Here is a 24,873-nt window from a genome sequence, read left to right as displayed (position 1 = left end):
ACAGGTTTATCATGAAAGGTACTTTGACGGATGCAATGTTCGTCCTCCAGGCTTGGTACAAACAAGTGCATCATTAAAAGCCAAAAGGCACGCCGTTTCTGAAACGATATCCGACATTGAGCAGAAGGAGCAACACACTCTCACTCCATAAACGTCCAGGAGCGACGCTTGGTCAGGGTCCCCGAGGCGTGCAATTGTGACGCTAGGCTCCTTCAGCTTCATAAAGGGACGCTTTCAACTGATTGCAATGTATTCCCATCTGCGGCGGGATTTGGCGCTCATGGAAGCACGGCATTCGTTTGTGTCGGCTGCCCATAAAGGCAATGTGAGCGTCCATTCCCATTGGATAACGGAGAATTGTACACCCGGAAGTAAGTATTCCCCTTACTGTCGATTGATTTTACAGTGATATCTGCACTACTCATCGACTAAAAAACACCAGATTATCCTTGATAATTACCCAACATTGATTGGTTTAAATTGTGTGCAATACTTTTATATTTTTCCCCTTCCATTCGGAGAAACAAATATTTTTTCGGAGTAAAGGATGGCAGAAGACACTACACTACCCAGAATCCCCAGCTATCGTTTAGGACTACACCATGTGCTCTGTTTGACAAGCCCCGTGATTAGTTCTCAAGCTCTGTGATTGGTTGACCTCCGCAGAAAAAAAAAACATGGCCGAACTTCGTTTTATTCTCGGTGGAAAATGCATATTTTAAGGTTAGTTTGGACATTAAAATGCGTTTTGATGTCATTTGATGCGAGAAATATGAGTTGTTATTTCAGATTATGTGTGCAGTGGATGTACATGATCTTTAGTTTGCTAGTTATTACGAAAATTACTTCAGGAAATTGTGTCCATACAACGTTTTCATTGTTACCATGGTGGTTGCTATAGGGACGCTGCTATCGATATTCTGTTATAAATGTTGTGTAACTGTTTAATGGTGTTATCTTTATTGCTACCCCCTTCGCCGTCAATGTATAGTGTTGGTCCACAGCGCAAACGTATTAGTTTAACAAAATCCGCATCTAAAATTGTGGCATAGATACGTTTTTTCTTGATGTTGTTATTTATATTTAATAGTATATTTGACCCTTCTTTAACGCTGTCTTCTCCCTGCTTTAGGTTCTTTATTGTGGGAGTCCTGTCAAAGCAGCAGTCACGGTGTGCATCCCCTGTATTGTGATTCCTGTCCTATTGTGGGTCTACAAGAGGTTCCTGAAGCCTTCCATCTACCCTTTCATTTCACCCATAATTAACACATTCTGGCCCAAAAAAGCAGTCCAACAGACGGCTGACCAACAAGTTAACAACAACAGCAATGGGACTCAAAAGGTAATGATTTTATTATGATATTTGATCAATAAAAACCTTTTTACTTTTCTTAATTAAGTTATTTGTGAATGGCTGCAGGTATCAACAGTGTGCAATGAATATAAGTAGAATGCAGTAGATGTATTATCTATGTATTGTATGTATTTGTTAATGCCCTGTTCATGTGCAGGGGATTTCAGATCATTGCTTTAACATCTGTACAATATGTTTCTAAAACTGCCTAACAAGAACCACTTAAATACAGCTCATCCAGACACTCTATTTCTTCACATTTAAAGTGATTGAATGTTCAGGTTAAGTTGGTTTGTACATGTAGTTTGCCTAACCATGACTGATCCTGTTGTTGGTGTTTAGAGTCTCTTTTAGGGTTGAAGCTTGTGGATAATAACATCATGTTAATGTTTTGATTCTCATGTTTTTCAGCCTGAAAGCAACGGTGAAGCCAACGGGTCCACAATAGCAGCAGATAAGAAGACGGCTCTAAATGTTTATAATGCCTCTGAAACAATGTAAATATGCCAGTAATATAAGATAGAGAAACTATACATTTATTTATCATACTTTTTTCAATCATTGGTTTTAACCTTAATATTGTCCAGATCTTGTATTTATTACACAAGAAACATTTATTATTCACTAAGAGATGTTTATATATAAGCTTTATTTATTTTCTGTGATATGATAAATGACATCTCATTGCCCCCCCTGCCATACAGTACAAATATACCAACATTGATTCAGTTCTGGAAAAGTTCATATCACCATATTTCTTTAGCCCCTTTAGCTGGATGTCTCTTAGTTTCCTCTGTTCAATAAGTCTTCTGTATTAATGTTGCTGAATTCTACTTCACCTCAGTAGCTTTCAGTAAAGTCCTCTGTATCCCTGAGCCAGGCATTGCACCTATATTTCCATTGTGAATGATGCAAGCCAGTCAGCAGTGAATATCAGGACCAAGTAAGATGTTCATGTATTTCATTGATGTGCATACTAATAATCAAACAGAAATACTGACAACATGTACTTTCACAGCAACTGTGACAGAAAGTATATTTGATTAAGATCATTGCTTTGCTCTATGTAACTTATAAATAGCTGACTCGATAGATAATAACATTATTTAAATCAATGTCAAATGATATCGGTGGATGTAGAATGTTGTAGATCAGGACTCAATGACACCACACATTAACCAAAGATAGTGAGAAGAGCTGTGTTTACTATTATCCGTGGACATGTTGTAGCTGGTTGGCGTAGTTTTTTGATGAAATGCTTGTAATTCATTTCCTCCACAGGTATGAGTGGAAGTTCACAGGCCCATTATTGAGCATACATGTTGGTGCCTAAAACACCATTATCATTTCATATGTAAATCAGTCCTGTTATCCAAACTGATAATGTGTAATAACTGACAAGTTATCTGTTCATGACATTGAGACTTGTTATATTTACAAGATTATAGAATTCAAATAAAGAACGAAAAACTGAAAAGTGTTCATAATTATTTATTATTATAAACCATGTTGATTACTGTTGACAATACCCAGCGGCTGAATTGTGTCAAAGCCCTGTGTGGTATTTAAACAGAATTGATTTGTACATCTTGGACGTCGGATAAACAACTTTGTCCAATAGCTGACATTTTTAATATCAAGAATCCTAGCAAGAGTTCTGTTGATGGAATTTAGGTTTGATTGACTGAAAAGCAGAAACACACTCTTCAAGTCATTTGGGCGGCTCTTAAGAGAGCCGTTGTTTTTCCAGGTGTGCAGGGTGTAGATGTTTAACCTCCGAAGCCGTACAGGGTGCGGCCTTGCCTCTTCAGAGCGTACACCACATCGAAGGCGGTCATCGTCTTCCTCTTGGCGTGCTCGGTGTAGATGATGGCATCACGGATCACGGTCTCCAGGAACACCTTCAGCACCTCGCGGGTCATCTGGTAGATCAGACCGGAGATACGCTTCACTCCGCCGCGGCGAGCCAGACGGCGGATCGCGGGCTTGGTGATGCCCTGGATGTGATCACGGTACACTTGACGGTGGAAAGTACGCTTTCCTTTGCCGAGTCCATTTCGTCCACTCATTTTCGGGTATTGCTATGTTGGTTGTACAGAACGATTGTGTAGAAGCAGTGTGACCGGCAGTCTTTACTTCACTGCGGATCTAAGAGAAGACGGAGAGCGGGAAAGCTGCTGGGCGGGGCCAACGCTCCACGTTATCTTTCAAAACATGTTGTCTTCCTTCTAATATTGTTTATATCAGGCTTTATACTAAGCGTCTGATGATTCAACGTTTGATAATATGTAATAACACCCTCACATGCTTAATAACATTTATAATTGAAATAAGACCCATTCTGAGATTACATTTAAAGTTGACATGCATTGTTTCTGATGAGTCAAGGAGATAAACGCATGTAGTGCTGAACACGTAACATGAACGTCCCGGGCGGCGCGGTCCCGCGCGTTCATAATGCAGAGGGAAATAACTCTCAGAATAACGTTATTAGCACATTTTTACAACTTGAGGAACGAATATTTTTAATAAGGGCTATACAAGTGTTCATACTGGGTTGTTTATTTAGTTTAAAAAAAATTATCCAACGAGTTACAGACCACTCTTTCCCAAGTCAATGGGAAAAAGTGTTTCCGGGCCCAGCAACCTAAAGGAAGTGTAGTACCGCCGTTTGGCCACAACGAATATTCTCATCAGACTCCGGCGCACTTCCTAAGGGCTTGGGCTGGAGCTATTGGAGCTACAACGAGCAGAGAGTGAAATTCAGTGAATACACGTAGTTTACAGAGATGCTGTATGAGAAACCAATGTGAGTTTGGAAAATTGCACAATATAAATCTATTTTAGTAGACCTCAACAATGGAATTATGATCAGTGGAAATGGCCATGACATGGGACCTTAAAGATTTTACTGCGGTATTAAAATATCTGCATTTTATTCCCATTAGTGTTACTATTAAAATAACAGAATAAGAAAAATATATGTAACTATTTCAGTGATTAGATATTGTATCATTAGCCTATGTTTGAATATGGTTTATTCACATTATATGCAATGGGCAAAAAAAAAAAGTTCTTCCCGCCTCTCAATTTTAGTGGCAGGAAGAGCTCAATATCGACATCCTTCAGTTGAATGACTTGACCTTTACACTTTAATAGGCTTCTTGATTCACCACAAAAAGAAGAATAAAATGGGCTATCTCAAACAAATTGACATTGAAAACTTCAAGTCATGGCGAGGGAAGAAAGTAATCGGTCCTTTTATGAGATTTAATTGTATAATCGGGACTAACGGCTCTGGTAAGTTAACTTTGTACCATCAATGGTTGCTATCTAACGTTAGCTGTCGGTGCTACTAGCATGTTAGTTTAGCTTAATTATTATTAAGCTAGTATTATGCTAATATCACGTTTTCCTAGGTCCAAAATATGCTCTTATACAGTATGAACATTATTAAGACATACTAAATATAATGCTTATGTAAATAATAAATCATAATTTGTGTCAGAGCATCAATATTCTTTGTAAAACACACTGTTAAAGGGTATTTAATAGTAATGTATCATGATTTTAACTTCACAAGGCCACTCCTTATATGGAGGTTAGTTTAGTTAACTTAGCTTTAATGTTAAGCTGGTTATGAAACCAATTCTAGGCAAATCCAACGTGATGGACGCCATAAGTTTCGCCCTGGGGGAGCGGGCTGCCTGTCTGCGGGTGAAGCACCTCCGGGACCTGATCCACGGAGCCCACATCGGGAAGCCTGTGCGCGACACCGCCAGGGTCTCCTTGCGGTACTGCGATCAGGAGGACCAGGAGACCGTGTTCTGCAGGAGTATTTTTGGTCAGTTTATAAGTTTATCTTATTATCTGAGCATTCATATGGTTAACTGTTCAGAAAGCAGCAGGTGGTTCAATGGAGTGCAGGACATGGTCTGCAAATAACTGTTATTTTCAATACAAATAACTATGTTGAATATATTCTAGAATATTCGATTTAGTTTTACAATCTTAGAAGATATTGCCAAATATCCATTAAAATGTTATCCTAAAACCCACATTTATTCAGTTTAATGTGATGGAAAGCAGGAAATCACCATTTTGGAGAGGCAGAAAACTAATATTTTTGCTTACAAAGTTACTTTGATTGTAAAAAGTAGTCTATTAGGTGGATAGTTATTCATTGCACCTCTAGTTGCCTAGAAACATATTATATATAGATTAGTCATAATGATGAAACTACACAGTTGCTTGTTTCTGTTTGTTTTTAAGGATTCTGTATATTTTTTCAAGTCTAGGGGTAAAAAAGCAAAACATATGTTTTATTTGCCAAGTTTTAATAAATCATCTGATGCCAAATATTTTATTATTTAAGGGGACTCTTCTGAGTATCGCATCAATGGTGTACATCTCTCTCTGGCCAAATACTTGGAGGAGCTGCAGAAAATCGGCATTGTGACCAAAGCTCGAAACTGTCTGGTGTTCCAGGTAAACACTACTGTTATCATTTGTGTAGGTACACTTGAATATATGCTGTATGTTGTATAGAATATGAAGTATATGAAGTGGGAGGTATCAAGATTTTAGGTATATAAACCAAGGACAGATTGTCATGCTGTGAGAACTCCGTTGCTAAATTAATGTCAAGTACTCTGTCTGAATAAATACTATAAATTACAATGGTATATATTTACACTCAAACATACAGCAGCACAACACATATAAGAATATACACCTTTGATAATAGTATAATATACACCTTACTAGTTGTGTAGTAATAATACCTTACAAACAAGTCTACATCATTGTTCTCATCACAAGGGGGCAGTGGAGTCCATCGCTCTGAAGGACCCAAAGGAGAGGACCAAGATGTTCGAGGTCATCAGTCAGTCTAAAGAGTATGCTGCAGAGTATGATCAGAAGAAAGAGGCGATGATGAAGGCCAAAGAGGACACTCAGTTTCACTTCAACAAGAAGAAATCTGCTATTGTGGAGAGGAAACAGGTGTTGCAGGAAAAAGTAGAGGTAAAGTCATCACACAAAAAGAGCAGAATAATCTTTCTGCACTCTCAGCTACAGGGTTCACAGTGGTGTAGTGGGGATTTTTTTACTGGGTGGACGCTATTCTAATCATCCCAAATAATGCCACAAGTGTGCACGCGCGCAGTGCACTCACAACACGGGCAGACAGGTCCACAGAAACTACCGGTATGCTTAGTCCTACTTTAGTTACTGTACTGCAAAAAGCAGACGCCGCTGCGCTCAACACACACACTCAAAACCATGGACACACCGGCACATAGTTACATAAACAATCTATAGGCCTAAGTTGCATAAATGCTTGAGCTACAGTATTGCAACTAAGCAGACAGCGCTGCTTCTCTCTCTCTATCTCCACTTTCAAAATCTATTTAAAACTCATAACAAACAAACTAAATTTAGTGTGATGACGAATCATAATCTTTTAAGGAAATCGTTTTTATATTTTATTATAATTACTGTGATATGTTTTTGTCATTATTACAACAAATACACACTTGCAACTGATAACACTGGCAAAATCTTGCTTAAAAAAACTGGGGGCTCCAAATAAATGGGGGAACGGCGATCCCCCGCGTCCAACAACCAATACACCACTGCTTGTTCACTTCAGTTTCCAAAGTCACCACAACCTTGCAGGTATTTCCTGACAGCTTCATGGATAACCACTCACAGACAAATTAGGTGTCTGGCTCAGAGCAGGCGGCTTGAATAACGAGTGGAGGAGGCAAGGCTCCTTCAGTACTATCTAAGGATGTCCCCATCAAGGATTTTTACCCAAAGATCCCTATTCAAGTCATTTAATATAAAGTCCTAACCACATACTTAATATTTTCCTAGATACTACAGCTAGACAGTGCACAGTTGAATCACATTACAGTAATTAAAATCAATCAAATGTGTGTGCTTACTATTAAGTATTAACTTTCTTACATACTGACTACACCCTACTCTGGAAATCATTTTTTTCAAACTTTTTTTATTTAAGTTTTTGGTGCGACCCACGCTGTCTCTGTTAATTTAGCATCTGAAATACCTTTATTTTTTACTTGTATTACTGATTTATGTGTGTTCACTTTTCTCTGTGTGCGGCAAAACAAGCGTGCCAACATGGCTTCACCGGTCTGGCAGTTTTTTAAGGTGTCCGAAAAAGACAGTAAAATAGCGGTATGCAACGTGTATGAAGCAGAAATCTTGCAGCTCCGCCCGCTGTGACGGACCGGTGAGCGGAGCAACACACACAAGAGTTAGAACTAACACACTTAGCTATTTTATCTACCTCTGGAACAAGCTAAACTAGTTATACATGTATTTATTCTTCACTGTCGGGTCACTTATTACTGGATCAGTGAGCTGCATGAGATACTGACAGGCTGTCAGGAGAGAGAGAGAGGGCTTCCGCTCATTTCTCCCGTGTTATTCTCCAAAGTTAATGTAAACTTGAATGATGAACTTCATTTGAATGTAATAATGATGTTGGTTGTTGTTTGTGGAAGCTCCAGTGAATGAGCATTAACTGAGTTTTAAACATCACTTTAAATGGAAGATCCCCATAGGCCCCGCCCACTCGATCGGATCGGCGATCGGTATCGGCCGATAGTGTTTCCGGCGATCGGCCCCAAAATTGCCGATCGGAACATCCCTAATATATATACATATTTGCATACATATTTTTATATATATTTGTTTTTCTATTCGAGATTGTGGGAAACGGTATTTCGATCTCTCTGTGTGTAAAGTTTGACTTGACCCCACCTGTCCAGGCTCAGAGGTACCAGTCACTGGTGGAAGAGATTGACGAGAACCGGCTGCAGCTGAGCCTGGCGGAGCTCTTCCACAACGAGAAGGGGGCCCGCGCCATCAGCGACACCCTGACGGAGAAACAGCAGGTCGCAGCCGCTCAGAGCAACAAGCTGCTGAACGCTGAGCAGAAGCTCAAAGGCTTCAAGAAGGATCATGGACGCCTCAGCAGAGAGCAGCAGCAAGTGGACAAGGAGATCCGGTGTGTTTGATTTAAGAATCATAACAGTGGGAAGAAATGTAGTATATCATAAAATACCCTAAAGTAGGGGGGGAGCATGTGGGAACACATTTACTTTCTCAATGTTTTTGATGAAATACTCTTCTATAAATATAATGACAATATTGTAAGGTTGACTATTGGTGCTTTCTCAAAATGTTTACACAATGAGGTTTTTGATGAATAATCAAAGTAAGGTGGATAAAAAGGCTCGGTAGGTAAAAGAAAATAATAAAACAACTAGAACAGTGGTAAGTTAAAAGAATGAAATAATTGTACTGTCATGCAACCTTTAAAATGAGGAAAATAACTTAGATATTACAATATCCAATATGTAGAATGATTTATAGTTGTATATCATGATATGCCTAGCAATAAGCTAAAGTAAAGCTAATTATTGTATTTCATATTTTTGTATTTGTCCTCAAAAGCGGATTTGTGTCTCTTTGTAGGGAACAGTAATACCTCCTATGTTAACATTTGTTCATCATAATAATACATTTACTTTATAGTGCAGTTTTTAGGTGCTCAAACACACTTCACATATACAGGGTTTAATCATATAACAGTTGATTTCTAATGGAACTGAAGCAATAAATCACACACAACCAAAGCAATAAATTAAATAGACTCAGGCTGGAAAACAGAGCTCTCTATCTACCTATCCATCTATCCATCTACCTATCCATCTATCCATCTATCTATCTATATATCTACCTATGTATCTATCCATCTATCCATCTATCCATCCATCTATCCATCTATCTATCTATCTATCTATATATCTACCTATGTATGTATCTATCCATCTATCTATCCATCTATCCATCTATCTATCCATCTATCCATCTATCCATCTATCTATCCATCCATCTATCTATCCACCCATCTATCCATCTATCCATCCATCTATCCATCTATCCATCTATCTATCTATATATCTACCTATGTATCTATCCATCTATCTATCCATCTATCCATCTATCTATCCATCTATCCATCCATCTATCCATCTATCCATCCATCTATCTATCTATATATCTACCTATGTATCTATCCATCTATCTATCCATCTATCCATCTATCTATCCATCTATCCATCTATCCATCTATCTATCCATCTATCCATCTAATAAAAAGACATGGACATTAACACTTACATTACTATTATAACTTGGTCTCCTCTCACTCTGCTCCAGCGCCCAGGAGCACGCCGTGTCCCAGTGTCGATCCCAGTTCATCAAAGCCAAGGTTAACACCTCCCATCAAATAAAGAAGGCCGAGGGGCTCCGCGCTGCTCTGAGGAAGATTCAGAAACTGATGGCTTTCAAAGAGCAGGAGCTGGCCGAGGGACGGCAGGAGATCGGTGAGCTGGAGTGCTCCTGGAGGAACTACGAGAAGCAGGTCCAGCAGAAAGGAGCCGCCCTGGGGAGAGACATCGAGCTGGACGAGAGTCAGGTGAGTTCACTCAAACCAGAAGTCATTATTTATGGTGACAAATAGGGATGCTCCGATCGCCAATTTTGGGGCCGATCGCCAGAATCAGTATCGGCCGATCCGATCGAGTGGGCGGGGCCTATGGGGATCTTCCATTTAAAGTGAGGTTTAAAACTCAGTTAATGCTCATTCTCTGGCGCTTCCACAAACAACAACCAACATAATTATTACATTAAAATGAAGTTCATTATTCAAGTTTACATTAACTTTGGAGAATAACACGGGAGAAATGAGCGGAAGCCCTCTCTCCCGCTCTCTCTCTCCTCTCTCTCTCTCCCTCTCTCTCTCCCTCCTCTCTCTCTCCCTCTCCTGACAGCCTGTCAGTATCGTCTCGTGCAGCTCACTGATCCAGTAATGACTGACCCGACAGTGAAGAATAAATATATGTATAACTAGTTTAGCTTGTTCCAGAGGTAGATAAAATAGCTAAGTGTGTTAGGTCTAACTCTTACGGCCTGTTTACACAGCGGCGTGCGTTGACACTTGCCGGCGGGCGTGTCTGAAACTCGACCAACAACCAATCACATGAATCTCCCGCCCCTGACACACAAGCAGCGGTTTGATTGGCTAGAGCTTGTACTGGCATATGATTCGATTGACGCTTCTGCAGAGGCTTCAAAAGTTGAACATTGCTCAACTTTTGCAGCGAGCCACGCCAGCAAAGCTCCGCGTCGCGTCCCACAATGCAGTTCGGTGAAAAGTGACGTCACCCCATTCGAAGTGAATGGTGAAGCTTTCAATGCACGCTGCTGTGTGGACGGGCCGTTAGTGTGTGTTCTGCTCCGCTCACCGGTCCGTCACAGCGGGTGGAACTGCAGGATTTCTGCTTCAAACACGTTGCATACCGCTATTTTATTGTCTTTTTCGGACACCTTAAAATACTGCCAGACCGGTGAAGCCATTTTGGCGCGCTTGTTTTGCGTCATCATTTTACGTCATGCAGTGTTGTAGTCAAATCACCAATTCACGAGTCCAAGTCACTCTCGAGTCACCACTCTTCGAGTCCGAGTCACCAAGGCAGAGTCGTAGTCGAGTCCGAGTCATCATTACCTGTGGTCAAGTCCAAGTATATGTGTTGAAATGTAGCTGCTCCTCTACATTGCTTTTATCCTGTCATGTTATACTAATCATCTATTGAACTACTGTGAAGCGAGTTTGGCTACAATTCTTGTAATAGGTGCTATACAAATATAAAGCTTATTACTAATATTAATATTATTATTATTATTGTAAATGACCTTTAATATGTCCAACTATATTTAAAATGAGTTACCTTTTAGAGAAGTGATTATATTTGTATGCCAATATTTTCCTATGGTAAAGTTTGCGTTTTGCACTTTTATTTTGATAGTAATAAGATCGGGACTCTTATTTTGAAGGAACTTTTACCAGTTAAATCGGTTAGGATAAAGATTTAGCCCCAGAAAGCACATGGCTACTCAGCATGCAAAATGAGTCATTCTGCATGTTAAGTATCCATGTGCTTTGGTGTTATTCACTCTGATGATAGTGCTCAAGACAGCCTATATGTCTGAACTCGATCCTTAGAGTAATGTGTTACGGAGCTTTCTCTTCAATATTGTTTCCACATAACGAGCATTTTGCGCTGCTCTTTTCCAATGTGGAAGCAGAATGTGTGAAAGCATACAGCACGATGCGGGGTGTGTCTCTAGACATCTCTAGACTGGAATAGCGGGGCCCAGTCCGTGAACTCGCCTCACAGGTGCACATGCCAGGATAGAGGACATCAGACTCCAGAGAAAACTTGCTCGAGTCCAAGTCGGAGCGTCAATGTACAAGTCGAGTCCGAGTCATCGTGGGGGGGGAAATTCACGAGTCCGAGACGCGTCAATCAGTGCACGAGTCCGAGTCCCGAAAATCGGCACTCGACTACAAGACTCGAGTACTCCATCTCTGACGTCATGCGATCGGCTCTCACGATCGGCCTGTATAGAGAGCACCGATCGATCGGGAGAGTGAATATCGCCCAATATCGATCGGAGCATCCCTAGTGACAAATATTACTGATAGGAAGTTGGAGGCTGGTGCTTAACCAGAGTCCTTTCACTTTTAAAAGCACAAAGTATTCATCGACAAGAAACTCATCTTATTGTATGGCTATGTTTCTTTTTACTTTTTGCTTCAGTTAAATAAAACTCTTAACAATACATATCAGAAATGTGCTTGGTTCCACAAATAACATACATAACACCTAAAACAAACCAAAGACCCTTACAACTGAATAAATGCTCCAAAAATACATATTCCATTCGTCTAAACGTGGATCAAATTGGTAACATACAGTAAATACTTCCCTATATATTTATGATAGATTTGGGGATTTTGTTCTGATATATGCATCTTGAATATCCACTACATAGATTTAATGTAATCTTATCTAACCAACCATACTTCAGTTGCACCTGAATACATATTAAGCTGAGTTCAACATGTACATGGTCTTGGAATCAGACAGCAGAAAGTCAGTGTTTATATATAAGTGAATTCTTCATGTATTTCTGCCACAGGTGGAGCGATACAAAGAGCTGAAGGAGCTGGCCCGGATGCAGGGAGCCGTCTTCACGCAGCAGGCGGAGAAGCTGCACTGGGAGGTGAGAGCGGACCGGGAGAAGATGGCGTTCGACCAGCGCAGGAAGAAGGAAGTGGAGGTACTGTCAGAGCTGATGCTACACATCTTTGAAGTGAATCACCATGGAATATGTTTCACACTGAGATAACTATCATTTTAACAATGTATGAAAACATCTACATATCAGTTTTCAAGTTCTTATATACTGTACATATTCAGCAGTTACAATTTACAAATCAACATCGTTGTTTATTTGGAGTTTGTGTCTAGCTCAGTTTTTTGTTCTCTACCAACATGTTTCCATTTCTTTAGCTGCTAAATGCTTCACTTTGTTTACCAGCTTGTCTATCTTTTTGTCAATCTACTGTTTTGGCGATGAGAAGTTAGTATACAGGCTTTTTAGAGAAAACGACTGAAACACGAGTGAATCAAAAATATATTTGCGATGAGAAGTTAGTATACAGGCTTTTTAGAGGAAACGACTGAAACACGAGTGAATCAAAAATATATTATAGATGCCTAATTGTACCACTCTTGAAAAATCGTCTATCGTAGGCCAGAGTTCCCGTTAGAATATTTTTTCGCCGGTCAAAATGTCCATTAAAGTTTAAATCTTCCGGACAAAATGAGAAAAGTGCCGGTCCAAGGACTTCTTTGTTATTTATTGAGCTTTAAAACAAATGTATATGATTCCATATTGAACAAACTAATGATAGTAGATTAACTATTCAAAAGTGTACAGTAATTTACATGGGAATAATAAACGGAGCGCTCTCTCCCTCTCCTGACAGCCGGCCAGTATCATGCAGCTCGCGGATCAGTAATGAGTGACCCGACAGTAAAACTAAACATATCTATAACCTATAGTCCTTACCACCAGCTGCTCTTGCAATAATAAGTAGTGCACCCTTCTTACTGTCCTAATGTGCTCAATGTAGTGACTGCTTTTTGTCTTTTGTTTTCTTAGTTATGTTCTCTGTATTTTATATGTTTGTGTTATGTGTAATGTTGCTGCCTTCTTGGCCAGGTCAGCATTGCAAATAAGATTTTATCTCAATGCTTTTATCTGGTTAAATAAAGGTTAAATAAAAAAATAACTCATTTAGGTAGTTTGAGAGGTAATTAAAATAGCTACGTGTGATATTCTAACCTGAAGTGTGTGTTTTGTCCGCTCACCGCTGCAGGTGATTATGCAGAGCTGCGCGTCGACTCGTCAGCAGCAGCTGATCTCTCTCCCGTCAGATTAGACTTCTCGCGTTTATGTCCATATCGATCAGATCCAGCTAGTTCTAGCTAATGATAGGACTACCTGCTTATTAAAAGACACCTAAACAATAAGTGTCGCTAACCCTGCATGCTGCAGCTGAAACACGAGTGAATAAAAAATATATTATAGATGCCTAATTGTTGACACATCGTCTGTCGTAGGCTGCCATCAGAAGCAACCAGACTCAGCTGCAGGATCTCACACGCAGAGCAGAGAAGCTAGAAGAGTACACCAAGTCCTGCAAGTACGTCAAGTGCACACATTTCACCACATGCAGCCCCTCATTTTCAAAGTAGGTGTTGATTGAACTCCACGGTTATTAATGAATTACCAGGTCGTCGCTGGAAGAGTTTCGTCAGAAGGAGGAGAGTCTGAGCACGGAGCTGCAGCAAGGCCGGCAGCGCAGCGAGGAGGTGAACCAGGAGCTGGGTCAGGTGCTGGAGGAGCTGGGGAACGCCCGCCTGGACAGCGTGGAGAGCCGGAGGGTGCTGCAGCGCAAGGAGCTGATGGAGAAGTTGCGCAGACTCCACCCTGACACTGTGGTGAGAGACAGAGGGCAGCCTGAGCAGGGAAAACTTAGACCCATGTGCTGTGAAAGGCAGAAGACTGTTTATTAACCCTTACGTTGTGTTTGGGTCTCCTGTGACCCGTTTCAAGTTAAAATGATATAATAACTACGCTCTAGTTCAGTGGTTCCCAACCTTTTTTCCCAAGAGCCCCCCAAATGACTCCTGTTGGAAGTCGCTTTGGATAAAAGCGTCAGCTAAATGCAATGTAATGTAATTAATGTGAAGTATGTTGCTAAAGGAGGATGAAAGCGTGATTAAGGAGCACTATTGGAGCGACTTTGATGGTTATTGGACTCAGGATAATTCATTTGGATTCCCGCTGTGTGAAGAAATGAAAGGACGGCGGAAGTGGAAACAATTCACAAAGGGATTAAACAGTTTGAAACACGTGCTCAAAGTAAGCCGGATTTTGCCGATGTGTTTATGTGGATTCAAAAGTCGTAAATAATGTACAAAATGGAGGAGACCGATCTGATCGGAGCAACTGACAAATAATCCAACTGAAACCGGCATGGACAATGACTGTTTTAAACATGCGCTTATCCAGAAAAGCCCGGTTTGGACACTTTACGGGCAGAAGAAACATTTCTATCAAAGAAAGAATTATACATTTCTGTCTTTTTATGTCTTTAATACTAACTTGTATTCAAATTAATTAATCAATTATTTTGTATATGTTATTGTAATGTAGAGACAAGGCTTTTAGTGACAATCATGTATTGCTTTACAATTATATGTAAAAAATAAATAAAAAAAAGTCTAAATATAATATTTGGCCTCAAATCATCTGAGGCTTGGCGCCCCCCCTGCGATCTTTGGACCCCCCAGGTTGGGAACCACTGCTCTAGTTTTTGTATCGGAACAAGGCTTCATGATATCCTCCACAGCAGCTATATCAACACTACAAACTGATTTTTACAATTTTAGCCAAGTCTGAAGGTCTCTAAAAAAAAGAAGTGTATAATTTGGTGTTCATTTCATTTAAAACCTTTATTTATACAGATAAATCCCATTGAGGTGTGGGGGTCTGGGGAGACCCAGCAGAATTGTTTTGGGTGACTCGGGGTCAAATTTGGCCCAATCAAGATTCCCCGCCCCCTTCATCCACTGGAACAATAAGTGTTCGCTACATGCACCTGGTCTCCCCTCCCTCTGCCCCTCCCCCCACGGGAACTCCATCTTTCTCAAAGAATATGTACACTAACTTGAACCTGAACACACACATGCACGTGTGCAATATGTGGTGTAATGTGTTTGGGGCCAAAACATAAAATTACAACAGGATTGTACGGTTATGAATGCATTATAAGTTAGTTATGATGTAGTTCAAACAATATTGGATGATAGTCATTTTTTAGGTGTGTTTTGGACTGAAATAAATCATGGGTCAAAATTGACCTGCGAACACCATGAAGGGTAACAGCTTTCGAACACAACACAAGGGTTAAGGACATAATCATCTTATATAAAAGAAAAAACATCACAACCAATTTGATCCAATTTGCACACTTTAATAATATAATATTATCCTTTGTTTACACATTTGTATATTTGTTCTAACCTAAATATTTGTATGGTTCTTCCCTGTCCCAGTTTGGTCGTCTGTCTGACCTGTGCAGCCCGACCCATAAGAAGTACCAGCTGGCCGTCATCAAGGTGTTTGGACACTTCATGAATGCCATCGTAGTGACTTCAGAGAAAGTGGCCCGGGACTGCATCACTTTCATCAAGGAGGAGCGAGCTGAACGTGAAACCTTCCTGCCCATCGACTACTTGAATGTAAGGACTTTTGGGAGATGTCAGTCGTACACACGGGTGCATCAGTCAGTCGTACACACAGATGCATCAGCCAGTCGTACACACAGGTGCATCAGCCAGTCGTACACACAGGTGCATCAGTCAGTCGTACACACAGGTGCATCAGTCAGTTGTACACACAGATGCATCAGCCAGTCGTACACACAGGTGCATCAGTCAGTCGTACACACAGATGCATCAGCCAGTTGTACACACAGATGCATCAGCCAGTCGTACACACAGGTGCATCAGCCAGTCGTACACACAGGTGCATCAGCCAGTCGTACACACGGATGCATCAGCCAGTCGTACACACAGATGCATCAGCCAGTCGTACACACAGGTGCATCAGTCAGTCGTACACACGGATGCATCAGCCAGTCGTACACACAGGTGCATCAGCCAGTCGTACACACGGATGCATCAGCCAGTCGTACACACAGGTGCATCAGCCAGTCGTACACACAGGTGCATCAGCCAGTCGTACACACAGGTGCATCAGCCAGTCGTACACACAGGTGCATCAGCCAGTCGTACACACAGATGCATCAGCCAGTCGTACACACAGGTGCATCAGCCAGTCGTACACACAGGTGCATCAGCCAGTCGTACACACAGGTGCATCAGCCAGTCGTACACACAGGTGCATCAGCCAGTCGTACACACAGGTGCATCAGTAGATTACATGAAACCATTGTTACTGTGTGCTCAGGTGAGTTCCCTGAATAATCGGCTGAGGGAGATTCCCGGGGCGAAGATGGTGTTGGATGTTGTTCAGATTAACAACGCTACAGGTGCCGCCCAGCTGAGGAAGGTGGTGCAGTTTGTCTGTGGCAACGCATTGGTGTGTGACACCATCAAAGAAGCAAAGAGTGTGGCCTTCGAAGGGCGGGAGCGCATCAAGGTACGTTTTCCCCTAAAGACACAGACACCAAAGTTCAACTTTGAAGTCGGCACAGTCTTGTGTTTTCTTACAGAGCTTGCAATTTATAAATAACAATCAGTTGTAATTGCAAACTGCATCACTACCCTTTTTATTTAAAATAATAGGCCTAGTATGATATGACAATAAACCTTTTGAATCTTAGAATCTAGTTGAGAGGAAAATAACCAACAACTACTGGAGTTAAAAAAAAAAAACAGACCAAGATGAGGACGAAACGTTAAACCCATTTCATAACTTCTGGGGATGCTCCGATCGCCAATTCTGGGGCCGATCGCCGGAATCACTATCGGCCGATCCGATCGAGTGGGCGGGGCCTATGGGGATCTTCCATTTAAAGTGATGTTTAAAACTCAGTTAATGCTCATTCACTGGAGCTTCCACAACAACCAACATCATTATTACATTCAAATGAAGTACATCATTCAAGTTACATTAACTTTGGAGAATAACACGGGAGAAATGAGCGGAAGCCCTCTCCCTCCTCCCTCTCCCTCTCTCTCTCTCCCTCTCTCCCTCTCTCCCTATCTCCCTCTCTCCCTCCCTCTCTCTCTCTCCCTCTCTCTCTCTCCCTCCCTCTCTCTCTCTCCTCCCTCTCCCTCTCTCCCTCTCTCTCGCTCTCTCTCTGCCCTCAAGGGGGGAGGTACGGGAGGGGTTCCATTTCTCTCCCTCCCTCTCTCATGCCCTCCGGGCCTCTCTCTCATCTCCCTCTCTCTCTCCCTATCACTCTCCTCCCTCTCTCTCTCATCTCTCCTAATCTCTCTCCTCCCTCTCTCTCCCTCTCCGCTCTCCCTCTCCTCCCTCCCTCTCTCTCTCCCTCTCTCCCTCTCCTCTCGAAAGGGAATATCCCTCTCTCCCTCTCTCACTCCCTCTCTCTTCTCTATTACGTTCTTCCCTCTCTCTTCGAAGATCCCTCTCTCTCTCCCTCTCTGCTGCCTCCCCTCCCTCTCTCTCCTCCTCTCTCCTCTCTCTCACCTCTCCTCTCTCTCTCCTCTCTCTCTCTCTCTCTCTCTCCCTCACCCTCTCTCTCTCTCCTCTCTTCTCTCTCTCTCTCCCTCTCTCTCTCTCCCTCCCTCTCTCTCCTGACAGCCTGTCAGTATCTCATGCAGCTCACTGATCCAGTAATGACTGACCCGACAGTGAAGAATAAATATATGTGTAACTAGTTTAGCTTGTTCCAGAGGTAGATGAAATAGCTAAGTGTGTTAGGTCTGACTCTTGTGTGTGTTCTGCTCCGCTCACCGGTCCGTCACAGCGGGCGGAGCTGCAGGATTTCTGCTTCACACACTTTGCTTTGTTGTTTTCTTCTGAATTAGCCCAATTCATGGCAACCTTGCAAAGTAAAGCAACGGTTCTCTTGACAGCAAACAAGTCACTGCTTACTGGGTAACATATAAGGCCAGCAGACGTGTAATCAGATGTGTTTCCTGCAGACAGTCTCTCTGGACGGGACGCTGTTTTCAAAATCAGGCATGATCTCTGGAGGCTCCAGCGACCTGCGGGCCAAAGCTCGTGGCTGGGACGAGAAGGACATGCTGCGGCTGAAGGAACGCAAGGACCAGCTGACAGCAGAGATGCGCGTGAGTACACACACAAAGTGGCAAATATGATGGAAAATCATGCCATGAAACTCGAGGCGTAGTTAATTACTTAATTATTAATTATTATTATTAAATTGTTATTAACCTTCACTCTGTGTTTTTATCCTGTGACAGGATTTGATAAAGCTGAAGCGGAAGGACTCAGACCTGAAGGAGGTCGTTGCTCAGGCTCAGGGCGTTCAGACTCGCTTCAAATACGCGAAAACTGACCTGGATAACATTAGGAAGAAAGACATCCTTAAATGCCAAGCGGTAGGGTCTCTGAACTCTGATCTTCTCAAATGTAATACCATAATGCAGGGGTCGGCAACCCTGGCACCGTAACCAGTGGCACACTAGGAATAAGTGTGCAAAATATTTAGATTGTATTTTCGGATCCTGAACGAGACTGCCGCCAGAGCGCGTCTCCCCGTTACCTGCAGAAGGAAGCCATGCACGCAGCGCAGCCCCACTCTCTTTAACTCCAGGTGACTTTTTGCCGCTTTCCTCCGTGGTGCGGATCGTTTCACCACAGAGGAAAGCACTTCACTAATTGCAGTACCCATAAGAAGCTGTACACATACCGCAGTTTTTGCGTGGCTGTGTCTTTAGTTGAAAGCCCAGTGGCGATCTGCTCATCTCTCAACGAAATAATATGCTACAAAGGGGCGGACTGGCCATCTGTGTGTCGAACTTTCCTGTTGGCTCCCAGACCGTAGTCGAGGAGGGCAGAAGCAACAAGCTTCAGGTTCAATAACCCACTTTAGCTTCAATGGCTGGAGAGAGGCGAGCTCTTCTTGGGAGGCCGTTGCATTTATTTAGCTGTTCTTCTGTTTCACAAAATACATCACAGACCTCTGTTTTTCTGCTTCCTCGTTTCACTTCCAGAAACATACACACGTTCCCCACTGTCGCTCTACCATCCACAAGACACACCCCTCTCTCTCTATTAAAGGGACAGCGATCTCATCTCACTCTGCATGACCCTAATATCATAACATGTGTGTTCTGGAGAATCACAGAACGAACGATCGTTATTATTATGCCGTTTAAACCAATTATTTAAATGTGTTTATTAAATTCGGCACCATGTAAGTTGCGCTGACAGGTCCACGCACTGCTTCCCCGCAGCGAGGCTCCCCCGCCCTCCTGCTGATAGTTGTCAAGCTCCTCAACCGCCCCCGTTGATAATTCTCGATCGTTGGCGCGCTGATAAATCTTTTTTCATATCAAATTAGTTGCTGACCCCTGCCATAATGTGACTGTACTGTGCCATGACTCTACTCTACAGTATGTGTACATGTCAATCAGAGCCCCCTTTTATCCCATCACTTGAAATAATGGTTTTACAAGAATGTTTTGTATAAGGGTGATACAGGAGCGAAGATCGTCAACAGTATTTTTGTCTTATCATCTCCTGCTGGTTGTTCGCAGGAGATTTCTCGTATGGAGAGTGAGTTAACAAACCTGGACTGTCAGATCCAGATGCAGCAGGAGAGCGTGGAGACAAAGGACACAGAGAAGGGGAAGATCAGAGAGCGGGTCGACCAGGTACGGCTGACTAAGCATCTTCTCCAACTTGTCTGTTGTCTGTGTTCATTATGCTGACGCTGCCAGTGAGTTCATGCCACTACTAAATTGGTTAAATGTTAAATTAAGCTAAATAGAATCAGGTTGGTGTCTCCACTGCTTAAGTTAAATTAATTGCAATATAAATATCATTACCATCATTACAAAACACTCACGGTATACCTAACCGAAATCAGATCCGGTTTTCGATTATATTTATATAAAAGTGAGGCGTAATATCCTTAAATTCGCGCCCAAACCGTCGGAATTACGATGTAAATTTCGCCGTGAAACTCCGCAATCGAGTCACTTCAGAAAATCTAAATTGTGGCTGCATATGACTGCCAGTCTGAATGGTGGGGTCTGTAACCACTGCCAGTCTGAATGGCGGGGTCTGTAACCACTGCCAGTCTGAATGGTGGGGTCTGTAACCACTGCCAGTCTGAATGGTGGGGTCTGTAACGACTGCCAGTCTGAATGGCGGGGTCTGTAACCACTGCCAGTCTGAATGGTGGGGTCTGTAACGACTGCCAGTCTGAATGGTGGGGTCTGTAACCACTGCAAGAAGTTTATTTCTGGAAAAGGCGGCAACACATCCAACCTCCAACCAATGCTGTCTCGTATGGCAACCAAGTCCCTTTGTGTTCAGGGAAGCAGCGTGCCAGGCGAGAGAGTGTTCAGTTCAGCAGGTGATATCCTACGCTGTGAAAGCGCCCGTTTGGTTCCAGAGAGAGCAGATGCACAAAACTGAACTGTGATGGGATTTGTTTTCTTTCATCAGGCAAATGTTGATTTTAATGATGCTATTTGTTTTATGTGCAATGCCGAGATCTCATGATCCTTTATGTGTTCTCTGGTCAGTCAATATCAGGTTGAATGTTGATTATACTGGTGCTATTCACGCCTGATGGTTGTTATAAATGATATTGCAGAATCTGTTTTCTTCATAGATAACGTGTTTTTCAGTACTAAAAGACCCAAGTCCCACAATTGAATTTAATATTAATTTCACATGTTAACTATATCATAAAGCGCTTTTTGGGAGTAATTGCAGGATGATTAAATGTTTCCCTTATGCAACATGAAAGTATCACGATATGTATCGGTTGAGTATCGGTGTCGTTCACTGGTATCGGTATCGTAAAAAAGTCAACGATATGCAACCCTACTCGCTGCTATATAACATGTGCAATATTATTATTATTAATAATGTGCTATGATAACGTGCAATTACGTATCTGCCACTACGTTTTTTGGCACTAATAATATACTGGTAATATTTACATTAATTATGTGAGCGCCTATGTTTCCTGTTTCCTGTAGATATTTAATTTCTCTTTTTACTGCACGATTAGTGTACAGTTGTACTATTATGCTGCTGTGTTTATTGTATTTGTGTTACTCTGGCACAACAATTTCTTCGGGATGTATAAAGTCTTATCTTATCTTCAAAGGGGTTTTGGGTTAGAAGAAATTATATACAACAGAGTGCATAAAGGGTTTTGAACACCTATTTAGTTTTTCTCACATTTGCCTACTTAGATGCTAAATCGTGTATGAACCATTATCTAATGACTAGCTGCATGTACTTAACACAAGATGTTGCTGGATGTCCTCCCAGATCAATATTTTCTCATATATTTATTATTTACAGTCCTTTCTGTACACACAAAATGTAATATGTCTGTGTCCAGGGACAGAACCAAGACCCCAGGAAGTGCGCCGGATTCTGAGGAAAATATTCGTTGTGGCCAAATGGCGGTACTACACTTCCGTATCAGTCGCTGGGCCCGGAAACACTTTTCCCCATTGACTAACATTGGGAAAGAGACGTCTGTAAATCGTTGGATAATTTGTTTTAAACTAAATAAACTACCCAGTATGAACACTTGCCCTTATTAAAAACATTCGGTCCTCAAGTTGTAAAATGTGCTAATAACGTTATTCTGAGAGTTATTGCCATCTGCATTATGAACACGCATCTAACCCACGGGACCGCGCCGCCCGGCACGTTCATGTTACGTGTTCAGTACTACATGAGTTTTACCTTTACTCATGGATGCACAATAAGAACGGATTATATGAATACTTTCGTGACGTTTCGCTCTCTCAAAAGTCGGGCCATTTTGTCTTCATGCGCCAATGAGCAACTCTCATAGGAATGAACGAGGCCCCGCCTCCCACGCTGTATCCAGTTCTTATTATACATCCATGGACAGAACCCCTTCCTCCTCCACCCTTCCTGTTTCTTTTGGAACTGTTTCTCTTATCTGAAGGGTCTAAGGATAGGTTTTGGCTCAATGAATAACGTTTGCTTGTCTTGACTTTAACTGTGTAAATACTCAGATGGAGGACTTGGTGTTTTCTGACTTCTGTGCTGAGATCGGAGTGGACAACATCAGACAGTACGAGCAGGAGAACCTGAAACATCAGACCGAGATCGACAATAAACGGTCCGAAAAACACACAGTCACATTTTCATATTTTACAAAGTTCCTTGCAAATTTCCATTTATCGATTTAACTTCTGAGAAGAACTTTACTAAGTGTTAAAGGTGGAGTAGGTAATTCACTTCAGAAACGCTTTTTGTTATATTCAATGGAATGCTCTGAACATCCCGATAGCAATGCATACATTAAATGCTTTGACAATAAATCCATTAAAAAATATCATCAGTGGAAGCCGTAGCGCTGTAAAAAGCACGACCAATCATTTGAGCCGGCCCGGCTAAAGTAACTGGATGGCCTACCTGCCTGTCAGCCTTCCATCTGGGCACAAACTTATCTCGTGCCCTCATTGGTCATGTGCGCGTTCGTGTGCGTTGGAGGAGGGGCTCTGTGAGGAAGTCTGAAGGAAGGGACAGATTTTTGTCGGTGTGTATTTTCAAATTCTAGCGCACTCGAGCTGGTTTCTCCATTCTTACCTACCCCACCTTTAAGCTATAATGTACATAACATAATGTATATCTTCCTGTTCAGAATAATCTTGTGTGTCTAAGTATTATTTGTATGCATGATTTTCTTCGTGTGTGTTACTACCTAAACACCTTACATTGTCTTCTTTTAGCCTGGAGTTTGAAAGTCAGTGCACTCGCCTGAACGCACAGCTGGAGTACCAACAAGAACAACTGGAGCAGCAGAAGAATAAGCTCCACAAAATGGAGGAAACCATCGACAAGGAGGAGAGAACCATGGCCGAGCTGAAGAAGGTAGTCATCTCAGGCTTTCGTCCTGTGTTGCTATCGTCAAACTGCCTCCTGTAGAATCAGAATCCCTGTATTAGCCCCACAGAGGGGAAATGTACATTGCTACAGCAGAAAAGAGCCAAAGACAGCTTAATGTTACTAAAGCGTGCATGAAAAAGTATTGAAGTTACACATTATACAAAATACACATCCTGTAACAGTTCTGAGGATTTAGCAGCCTGGTATATATTGCACAGCTTTTAACGGCATTATTGCTACATAAACATTATATCGCAGTCTTAGTGTCGCCAACTCATTTCTAATATGCAAAAAGAAAACAAAAATGCGTCTATGATGTATTTTCGATCTTTCCAATCCGGACGAGATCTCTCTCCCCCGTCTGTGTGCGAGGGGGCGGGGAAGTTTACACACACGGCTGCTACATGCAGCAACACACGGCGGGGATGGCGGAGAGAAGCGCTCCAAAGTGTGGTTAAATGTTACCCGTCTCGAGGTGGACAATGCTCGTTGCCAATAGTGTTTAGCATGTAAGGGCGGTAACACGAGCAATTTGTCTAAACATTTAGCCAAAGCGCTCCACATCCAGACGGAGGAATGCACCGGGTTGGACTGTCTTTCTAGCAGCTCTGTAGCCCCATCCACAAGTAACGTTTCCACGTCAGGTGTTCTGTATGCTAGCAGCAACACACAGAGTTAACTACATTATACAAGCATGGGTTAATGATTAGAGGTAACTGAGTTATTTATTTTGTTAAAGTTTCAGCTATTCTGTTTACAGTTCTGTCATCAGATTATTTAATACGATTTGTTAAAACATTGTTGTTTCTTTTGATGTGAAATATTATTTATTTACTTTAAATAAAAAGCAGTGTTAGTTTTGTTCACAATTTGTTAAGTTAATTTAATAATATATGTATTTTTGAATCAAGTATTCATCTTTATTTTCTTCATTGTTAGTATCCACATGCCTAAACAACCTCAAGCTAAATCTAAAAGTCGATGGCTAAATAAGAGCGTTTGAGAAATTGTGCAAGGCATAATTGTCCGAATAGTCGATTAATCGTTACATTAATTGATAGATTAATCGATTATCAAATTAGTCGTTTGTTGCAGCCCTATTGAATATCCACCTCCTCATGGAATATATATTTTCCTCCAAATGAGATTTAAAAACAAATGTATTTAGGAATATTTCTGCATGTGAAATTACTCCTCTCCCCCCCAACCCCCAGGAGGAGGAAAGGCTGCTGGTTGCGGTGGAGCAGAGTCAGAGCAAAGATCTGGAGTTGAAGAACCAGCTGCTGGCCAAGAAGAGCCAGATGGCCGCTGCCAAAGCTGAGCTGGACCTGAACACCCAGAGCCTCCAAGAGATCAACAAGTAACTCCACCTCCTACACCTCTAACTGTGCTGACATGTTGTACATTAAAGGGGACCTATCATG

At 41.8% G+C, this 24,873-nt stretch overlaps 2 protein-coding genes across 2 annotated transcripts in view; one reads left to right on the top strand and one right to left on the bottom strand.

The window, feature by feature from the left end:
• Positions 1 to 2,864: 2,864 nt before the first annotated feature.
• Positions 2,865 to 3,510, bottom strand: LOC117448525 (histone H4-like). The gene has a single exon (XM_034085835.2). The coding sequence runs from the start codon at positions 3,421 to 3,423 to the stop codon at positions 3,124 to 3,126; it is 300 nt and encodes a 99-aa protein (XP_033941726.1). The 5' UTR covers positions 3,424 to 3,510; the 3' UTR covers positions 2,865 to 3,123.
• Positions 3,511 to 4,545: 1,035 nt separating this feature from the next.
• smc1b (structural maintenance of chromosomes 1B) overlaps positions 4,546 to 24,873 on the top strand; it is a 30,759-nt gene continuing 10,431 nt past the window's right edge. Inside the window, exons 1-17 of the mRNA XM_071203335.1 lie at positions 4,546 to 4,654; positions 5,010 to 5,198; positions 5,730 to 5,842; positions 6,176 to 6,379; positions 8,158 to 8,396; positions 9,614 to 9,872; positions 12,440 to 12,580; positions 13,930 to 14,012; positions 14,103 to 14,310; positions 15,931 to 16,116; positions 16,847 to 17,038; positions 18,511 to 18,657; positions 18,793 to 18,930; positions 20,092 to 20,208; positions 22,573 to 22,679; positions 23,293 to 23,434; positions 24,664 to 24,809. Coding sequence (XP_071059436.1) covers positions 4,546 to 4,654; positions 5,010 to 5,198; positions 5,730 to 5,842; positions 6,176 to 6,379; positions 8,158 to 8,396; positions 9,614 to 9,872; positions 12,440 to 12,580; positions 13,930 to 14,012; positions 14,103 to 14,310; positions 15,931 to 16,116; positions 16,847 to 17,038; positions 18,511 to 18,657; positions 18,793 to 18,930; positions 20,092 to 20,208; positions 22,573 to 22,679; positions 23,293 to 23,434; positions 24,664 to 24,809 — 2,720 coding nt within the window. The remainder of the gene's footprint in view (positions 4,655 to 5,009; positions 5,199 to 5,729; positions 5,843 to 6,175; positions 6,380 to 8,157; positions 8,397 to 9,613; positions 9,873 to 12,439; positions 12,581 to 13,929; positions 14,013 to 14,102; positions 14,311 to 15,930; positions 16,117 to 16,846; positions 17,039 to 18,510; positions 18,658 to 18,792; positions 18,931 to 20,091; positions 20,209 to 22,572; positions 22,680 to 23,292; positions 23,435 to 24,663; positions 24,810 to 24,873) is intronic.

This window comes from Pseudochaenichthys georgianus, chromosome 6 (assembly GCF_902827115.2).
Source record: "Pseudochaenichthys georgianus chromosome 6, fPseGeo1.2, whole genome shotgun sequence".
NCBI classification, from domain to species: domain Eukaryota; kingdom Metazoa; phylum Chordata; class Actinopteri; order Perciformes; family Channichthyidae; genus Pseudochaenichthys; species Pseudochaenichthys georgianus.
The sequence above is the reverse complement of the archived record's forward strand: the minus strand, read 5'-3'. Positions and strand labels throughout refer to the sequence as shown.

Coding starts and splice junctions, on each gene's coding strand:
- LOC117448525 (XM_034085835.2), bottom strand. CDS start 3,423: ATGAGTGGACGAAATGGACTCGGCAAAGGAAAGCGTACTTTCCACCGT.